At 43.8% G+C, this 8882-nt stretch overlaps 1 protein-coding gene across 1 annotated transcript in view; it reads left to right on the top strand.

Annotated features, from left to right (window-relative positions):
* Positions 1-12: 12 nt before the first annotated feature.
* LOC100763460 (carcinoembryonic antigen-related cell adhesion molecule 3-like) overlaps positions 13-8882 on the top strand; it is a 33667-nt gene continuing 24797 nt past the window's right edge. The window contains exons 1-2 of the mRNA XM_035449348.1: positions 13-76; positions 4270-4436. Coding sequence (XP_035305239.1) covers positions 13-76; positions 4270-4436 — 231 coding nt within the window. The remainder of the gene's footprint in view (positions 77-4269; positions 4437-8882) is intronic.

The following is an 8882-nucleotide window of genomic DNA, read 5'->3' as shown; positions in this document are numbered from 1 at the left end:
TGTGAGGGTAAGATGGAGATGTCCTCTGTGCTTCTCTGCAATGGGTGCATTCCCTGGCAGGGGCTTCTGCTCACAGGTAAGTGCACCCACCCTCTGACTGTGAGGGTGAGATGGAGATGTGCTCTGTGCTTCTCTGCAATGGGTGCATTCCCTGGCAGGGGCTTCTGCTCACAGGTAAGTGCACCCACCCTCTGACTGTGAGGGTGCAGGGGACCTTGGAGGCAGGCTGGAGTTTCCTCAAGAAGACAGGAGCCTGAGAGGAGACTTGAGGTTTCTGTTTGCAGTCCTGGGGCAGAAGGTACAGTGAGGGACAGAGGCTCAGCACTCTGGAGCTCTCAGAGGACAAGAAGTGATGAGGGGATAAGAAGAGCCTCAAACCTGTGAGCTTTCATAGAAAAGATCAAAATATTGCATTCCTGCAATATTTGATAACATTTGATAAGTCATTCTTCTCCAAAGGATAAGTTGTTTCTTTGTTGTTCCATTTCAGCCAATCCCCTTCCTTTGTGCTCTGAAAGGCGCCATTGTGCATGGCAGCCTGTGTGGATAGAAGGCTGCATTCCTTTGTCCATCTCCTGCTTCCCTCTCCCTGTGTCTACACCTCTTTTCCAACAGTCTCTCTTCTCTCTTCGTTAATTTACTTTCCAAATCTACATTCTCATTTTCCTCTGACCGACAGGAGATTCGTCCACTTTTAGATCATGCCAATAAGAAGGGATGAGTTTGGCATGTGGCTCCTTGGCACGCTGCTTTCCACCGCCAGGTTGTACAATCTAGGGAATGCAGAAGTCTTCAGATGTCAGAAAGCTGCCACTGAACTTCTGGTCCAAAGCATAGTGATTGTGACAACATCAACCCAGCAAAAGCACTATTTATCCACTGTAGCCAAAAAGAGACAATATGTTGACTTTTGAAACACTGGATTCATTTTTTGATTGTATTGAGACAGACAAAAATACAAACATAAGTAAATTCAATTTTGGAATAGTTAGTAAAGGTTGAAGAAATTAAGATACAAAAAAAGAAGAGCCTCAAACACTCCCTACTCACAATCAAGAACTTTGGCTGCCATGTTCTGAAGTCTGATGTTCTCCAAAGCGTCAGTGTGACCCTCAATATAGAAATCAATTAGGGGTGGACCACAGAGATGTCTCAGTATGTGGAGACGTGACAACCTGAATTCAGTCGTCTGCTCCCTCATGGGAGATGGAGACAACAGCCTCCTGCGGGCTCTTCTGTGTCCTCTACCCAGGTGCTGAGGCGTGTACCCACACATGGGCACCGTGGGACACTTTTATCCCTGCAAATGCTGTGTCATGCAGGGGCATACTGAGATACTTTTGTCCCTTCGGGTGCTGTGGCAGGCACCCCCTCTTTCACACACTGAGACATTGTCCTCCACACAAATATATGACATACCTTTCACCTGTGCATACTCACACACCTGTCTTCAAAACTACACGCATACAACACATGAGCAAGTGAAAACAAAATTAAATCACACTTGAGTACAATTGTTATCATTAACTCCAGTTTGGCAACTATGTAGTCAATCCCATGGGTCATTTTCCTCCTTCCTTGATTCCCTCCTTCCCTTCTTCCTTCTCTGTCCCTCCCTGTCTTCTTTCTCTTTTTTTATCCACTAGTGTCTGAATCCTTTCCAGGACCTATGTTTCCAAATCAGTCACAATTCCCTGGCTCGTGTGGAACTGATGGCAGTGAATTTGCAAGATGAAGTCATGGGGGAGGGGTTGGAATAGCAAAGGGGTAAGAGAAAAAAAGTCATAAAGTGAGTTCTTTCCAGCGGAGAAGTTCAGATGGATGGTGCTCCTCGAATCAAATAGTCTACATGAGAAGCAATACGGGGACACTGTTGGTGGAGCCAGGCAGACACGAGAGCAGAGTATTTCTTTTTCTCTGTTTTTTTTATTTTAATTAAAAACAATTTTATTTTATATACCAATCCCAGTTCTCTTTCACACCTGTCTTCCCAATCCCCACACCAACCTCCCATCCCATACCCCATCCCCTCCAAAGGCAGCATGAGGCCTTCCCTGGGGGATCAGCAAAGTCTGTCACATCATTTGGGGCAGGGCCTAGGTGCTCCCCTATTTATATAGGCTGAGAGAGTATCCCTCTGTGGGGAATGGGCTCCCAAAATCCATGCACTAGGGATGAATGCTGGTTCCACTGCCAAAGGTCCTATAGACTGCCCTGGCCTCCCAACTGACACCCACATGCTGCTAGGCTGTTAATACTTTGCTCTGTCTAATATCCACTTATGAGTGAGTGAGTACTTACTGTATTTTTCTTTCTGTGTCTGGGTTTCCTCACTCAGTATGGTTTCTTCTAGTTCCACCAGTTTGCCTGCAAATTTCAAGATTTCATTGGTTTTGTTTTCCTCCATTGTGTAAATGTGCCATATTTTCTTTGGTTGAGGGGCATCTAGGTTGTTTCCAGGTTCTGGCTATTAGAAATAGTGTAATGAAGATAGCTGTAGCTATAGGTGAACAGCTGTCCTTGTGGTATAAATATGCATCCTTTGGGTATATACCTAACAGCAAAATTGCTGGATCTCATGGTAGACTGATTCTCATTTTTCTGAGGAATCTCCATACTGATTTCCAAAGTGGCTATACAAGTTGGCACTCCCACCAGCAATGGAGGAGTGTACCTCTTTCTCCACATCCTCTCCAGCATTAACTGTCATTGGTGTTTTTGATTTTAGACATTCTGACAGGGGTAAGATGGTATCTCAGAGTTGTTTTGATTTGCATTTCCCTGATGTCTAAGGATGCTGAACACTTTCTTATGTGTCTTTCAGTCATTTGAGATTCCTCTGTTGAGAATTGTCTATTTATCTCTGTACCCCACTTTTTAATTGGATTGTTTGATGTGTTGGTGACTAGCTTCTTGAGTTCTTTGTATATTTTGGAAATTAGCCATTTGTCTGATGTGGGGTTGGTGAAGATCTTTTCCCATTCTATGGGCTGCTATTTTGTCTTGTTGCCTGTGTCTTTTACTTTATGGAAGCTTTTCAGTTTCATGAGGTCCCCTTTAGTAATTGTACATCTCAGTGTCTGTGCTACTGGTTTTTATTCAGGAAGTGGTCTTCAATTTGGTAATGACCCTTCTGCTTCTATTGTGTGGAACAATTGAGGAGTGTTGGTGTTAGCTCTTCTTTGAATTACTCATAGAATTCTGCACTGAAACAATCTGGCCCTGGGCTTTTTTTCGTTGGGAAACTTTTGATGAGTGCTTCTTCTCCTTTAGGGGTTATAGGTCTATTTGCATGTTTATCTTTTCTTAATTTAATTTTGGTAAATGATATCTATCCAGAAAACTGTCCATTTCCTTTAAATTTCCCAGTTTTGTGGAGTACAGGTTTTTCAAATATGACCTGATGATTCTCTTGATTTCCTCAGTGTCTGTTGTTATGTCCCCTTTTTCATTTCTGATTTCTTAATTTGCATGTTTTCTCTCTGCCTTTTAGGTAGTTTGGGTAAAGTTTGGTCTATCTGTTGATTTTCTCAAAGAACCAACTTTTTGTCTCATTGATTGTTTGTGTTGTTTACTTTGTTTCTACTTCATTGATTTCAGCCCTCAATTTGATTATTTCCTGGTATCTACTCCTCATGGGTGAGTTTGCTTCTTTTATTCTAGAACTTTCAGTTGTGCTGTTAATTCTCCAGCATGACTATTCTCAAGTTTCTTCACCTGTGCACTTAGTGCTATGAAATTTCCTCTTAGCACTGCTTTCTGAGTGTTCCATAGGTTTGGGACATTGAACAATGAGCAATTGCACCATCCCAGGGTCAATGAAGAAATAAAAACAGAAAATAAAGACTTCCTAGAGTTCAAGAACAAAGACACGACATACCCAAACATATGGGACACTTTGAAAGCAGTACCAAGCGGAAAGTTCATAGCACTGGGTACCCACTTTCTCCTGGTGGGTGCAAATGGGTCTAAGCCTCTCATTCTCCCAGTGGGTGCTGGCAGGTCTTAGACCACAATGGCAGCAGACTCTGGATGGTTTTGTCTGCCTGGACTATAATACTACACCTGAAGTCCTTGCATCAGGAGACTCCAAGTCTGCGAAGAGTATTTCTAAGAGAGTTAATGACATAGTCAGAGACTTTGAGTGAATGGAAGTCATGATGCTCATCCCTCCCAAGGATGGTGGACACACTCGTACCCCCACATATAAGCTAAATGATGACCACATTTGCTAAACATTGATTGTTTCTTTTTTCTGTTCCCTTCTAGCCTCCCTTTTAGCCTGCTGGCATTTTTCCCCCACCACTGCCCAAGTCACCATTGAGTCTGTCCCACCCCAAGTGGTGGAAGGAGAAAACGTCCTTCTTCTTGTCCACAATCTGCCAGAGAATCTTGCAGCCTTAGTCTGGTTCAAAGGGGTGGAAATTACAGACAATGTAATTGGATTATATACACTGAACCTGGATTTAAGTGATCTGGGGCTTGTATTCAGTGGTAGAGAGACAGTGTACCCCAATGGATCTCTGCTGATCAGAAATGTCACGAAGAATGACACAGGATTCTATACCCTACGAACCTTAGATAAACATGCAGATATTGCAGCAACAACCATGTACCTTCTCGTGCACAGTAAGTGATTCTTTGTGAACTCTGGGTTCTGGGTGGGATTCATTCCATTGGACACACACAGTATAATGGCCTGTGCCTTCCTCCCCTGTGTACTGCATTCTTCTTTGGGGGTATGAGTATTCACTTCAGGACACTCATGGTTTAAAATAATGGCAATAGATCAGAATTTTTCATTTGATTTCACTTTGCAGACAGGTGGACAGATATTGGGTTAACTCAGCCAAGGATGTCAGCCTCTGTCTAGACACTTGTACTTCTTACCAGGAATGTGTTCTTGAGAAAAATCCAAAGGGAATCAACATTTGACCTGATGGAGGACAATTTGGAATCCTCACAGAGATGTGAGCAGCCAGATGCCCTGGCTCCAGATCTCTGTTCCAGAATCAATCAGAGTTGGCCTTGAGAATCAGATTATAAAGGTTGTATTTTGACTTCCTGGTGGCAGGAAGCAATGCTTTTTCATAATCCAAGTCATATATCTTTGAAACCACCCAAAGCACTGTCATGAGCTATACGGTTAGTCTAGGTCCCCTGGACAACTTCTTCACAGACCAAACAAGGAGAGCTAAGCCTGTTAGGTGCTCAGTTCATGACCTATATGTTCTTATGAGATTATGATACTTTACAGGAATGTCAGAGAAAATAAGGACAGGGAGAGATGACATACATCCTCCTGACAAGTGTCCTCTTGGTCCAGCTCAGGGAATTCTCTCCTGTAGTGATATAGCTACAGGCTATGCTGATCTGGACAATTCCCAGACATAAACTTTAGTTCCCCCAGTGATCAACAGGGGTGCCTTTAGGACAAGCAATGAACTGGCAGAGAAGAATTTGTCTGAACCAAAATTTACTTAGGAGCTTGGTTCCTCCACTGTTTTTACAGACCCAGAAATCATAGACGCAATGGTCTCAGACCTACTGGATTCTGAATTGTGTGCAACGCTGCTAGGATGTCATGTTTCCGTTCCCCCTTTGTGCATTTCCTTTGAGAATTATATGATATCCAAGAGGAACCTACTAGACAGAGACCTACTAGACAGAACCTACTAAGACATCTTAGAAAGACCATGTAGCACATGGGAAGACCTATTACTCAGGTCAGCAAATAGTGAAGCATAAGTCTTGTCTCAAAATCTTGCCTGGGGCAAAGGAGTTCACAGCCTTTTTCCAGTAGTCAAGTTACCTCCTCCCACAAACCTAAGATTGACACTCCTGACACATTCTGGGCCTTTGTCCTTGATCACAAAGCTGATTGGTGACTCCATTGAGAATGTATGTGTTCTCTTCCCCACACACAACTGATCTGGTCCCTTTGGAATCACAGAGATATGCCTGTCACCTTCCTGGTGGGAGCAAATTTCATGATTGCAGAGCATTGAGAACACAATGTGCCAAGCTGGCTTTCTGTCCCTTGCAGTTGTGTAGACTTTCTTTTTTTTTTTTTTGGAACTTTGGGATCAAGGCCAGGAGCAAGCAAAAGGCCATCTCAGGGGCTGCTGGTATTTTCTCATGTTAGAGACTCTCAGTCTGTGTTCTAGGGGACAAAAACATAAGAGAAGATGGAGAGAGGGACTCTGGGCAGCCCTGAAAGTGGAGGAAATAGAGCAGTCTTTTTAACACAGACACACCTACAGCCTATGTGGCTTTGGAAGGTGCTCCTTCCTGGGAAGATCCTAAGCTCCAGTGCAGGAAGGACAGCAGAGTTTGTGAGTTCTGCTGCAGCAGACATGTCACAAAAGGAATTAAGATCATGCTACAGAGACTAGGGAGTTGCCCTCAGTACCTGTCTGCAAAGGTCACCTCATCTTTCGGGGGCTTGTGGTCACAGCCAAGGAAACCAGGAGTTGACTGTGTTGGAGAGGAGAGGGCTGATAAACTGTCTGGATTCTCCCAAGAGGGACAAGGACATGAGATGAATCCCAGTGTTTATAGTAGAGAAGACAAAGCACAGGGCAGAGGGTCAGCAATGTCATCATTAAACCATAAGGGAGAACTTGACATTGGAAGGGTTGGGTAGACTCTGTATGCTGATGAAGGATGTGGGATGTCCTTCTGTATGTATGCTTCTCTTATTGGTTGATGAATAAAATACTGTTTGGCCAATGGTCAATGAGGCAGGAAGATGGGCAGAGCTCGGAAAGGATGAGAATTCTGGGAAAGGTAGGCAGGAGTGCCTGCCAGATTAAGTTGCCAAGTAGCAGGCAAACGAGTTGTAGGTCCAGGCACTCTCTGGTAAGCCAAGACCATGTGGAAGTATATAGGTTAGTAGTTACGGGTTAACAATTAAGACAGAGCTAGCCAATAAGAAGCCCAAGCCACCGGCCAACAGTTTTATAACTAATATATGGTCTGTGTGTTCATTTGGGGCTCAAACAGCTTCGGGAAACTTTACAACAAAATAGTGGCAGCAACGTGGGACAGGAATTTCCATGGAAAACCTGACAAAAGCTCAAAAAGGGATTCTAAAATGAAAAGAACCTTGTCAGCATGACTTCTTTGTGGCAGCGTTTTCTCAGTTGTGCTCTGTTGAGACAAGCAGAAGCTCATGGCTCCTTTAAGAGAGGCTTCCAGACTCAGCATAAGTGGCAAAAATAGCAGGGCTCTTTTAGTCATGCTGTTTAACAGATAAAAGACCTGTGGCCAGAAAAAGACAAAGATTTACAGTGAAAGCAGATTCAGACGAAGTAGAACCTCTAAAGGGTTTACAGTGTGTTTTAAAATATACATAGGCTTGGGAGATAAAAGAAAAAACAATAAAGTGGTTAAAAAATAAAGAAATAGAGTAGCTGGATTGGTGGTACAGGTCTTTAATCCCAGCTCTCATGATGCAGAGGCCAACAGATCTCTGTGATTTCAAGGCTTACAGAGTGAATTCCAGGACAAGCAAACGTACACAGAGAAACCCTGTCTCAGGAAATGAAAGAGTGAAAGAAAAATAAATAGAATAATTTAAAAAGCCACTTAAAGATGGAAAATACACAGAGAGTCTGGATAGTGTATGCTATTGTGTTGTCCTTGAATTGTTTAATTGCTGAGGAATTAGCAACAACTGCTAACAGACAATTCATTATAAATGATGGTGGATTAATCCAGCTTTATATTTTGAAAATGCCTTGAATTCTAAATTTAAGTCCAAGGACATGTTACTTTGGAAAAGATACCTCTTTTAAATCCACAGAAATTACAAGTTGTGGATTCCTTCCAGAATAATATGGTTTGATCAAGCAAGACCCCCTGAAGCAGTGGCCCAGGTGATCCAATATGTAAAAACAGCTGAAACAATTCTGCCTCAGACTATTCCATCCAGGATTTGGCCAGAGCTCTGGGTTTTCTCGGGATTCCATGGTACTGACAATGGGGATGACTATCCCATAGAGTGCAGAGTCAAAGGTATACTGCCATGACAGCTATAGTTAGGTAGGTTACCTGTATATATATCCTTCTCCGGAGGCTCAATCCACAAGTGTCTGGGCCATAAGTGTATTGTTCTGATGAGCTTATGAGACTTCAGAGGAAGAAACTCAAGGCACCAAGGGAATAAAAATAGGAGGCAGTGAGAATAGATCTGTCTCCTGCCCCACGCACCACTCAGCTTGTCCCTTTGAAGCCTCACAGACATCTCTATCACCTTCCAGCTAAGAGGATATTCCATCTTTTAGAGCACTGATGAAGGGTTGACTAGGTGTCCAGCTGGGTTTGTGTGTCCTACAGGAAATACAGAGGCTCCCACTATGGTGCTGACATACACAGGGACAGGATACAGAAGAGAGCAGCCCTAGGGTGAGCTGCTGTTCTCTCAGGATGCAGGAATGTTCATCAGCCCTTTTGATCATTGTGCGGTCTGGAAGTGGAGCAAAAAGAGAGACGTGGAAAGGTATAAGGGGAGGCCCTGAGAGTAAGGGGACCGAGCAGTGTTTGGAAGAGACCCTACAGCACATGGAGATGCTCCTGCCTGGAAGGAGTCTCAGCTCATTTGGGGGAAGGGTAACAGAGCTTGGGAGCAGTTGTACCACAGAAGGAGGGTGTATCCGGCCACAGAGACTAGGATTGCACCCTTGTATCCCTCTGCAATGGGTCACTGCTCTCAGGAATTACTGCAGGCAGATGAGGACACCATGGGTTGATAGTATGTGAGAGAAGAGGACTGATCTACAGTTTGGAGTCTTCTAAGGGGTACAAGACCTAGAGGAGACACCAAGTTTGTAGGGGAAAAGGCACAGGGGAGGCCACAGGTTCAGGAGCAGGAAACTTAT

Source organism: Cricetulus griseus, chromosome 9 (assembly GCF_003668045.3).
Source record: "Cricetulus griseus strain 17A/GY chromosome 9, alternate assembly CriGri-PICRH-1.0, whole genome shotgun sequence".
Taxonomy (NCBI): domain Eukaryota; kingdom Metazoa; phylum Chordata; class Mammalia; order Rodentia; family Cricetidae; genus Cricetulus; species Cricetulus griseus.
The sequence above is the reverse complement of the archived record's forward strand: the minus strand, read 5'-3'. Positions and strand labels throughout refer to the sequence as shown.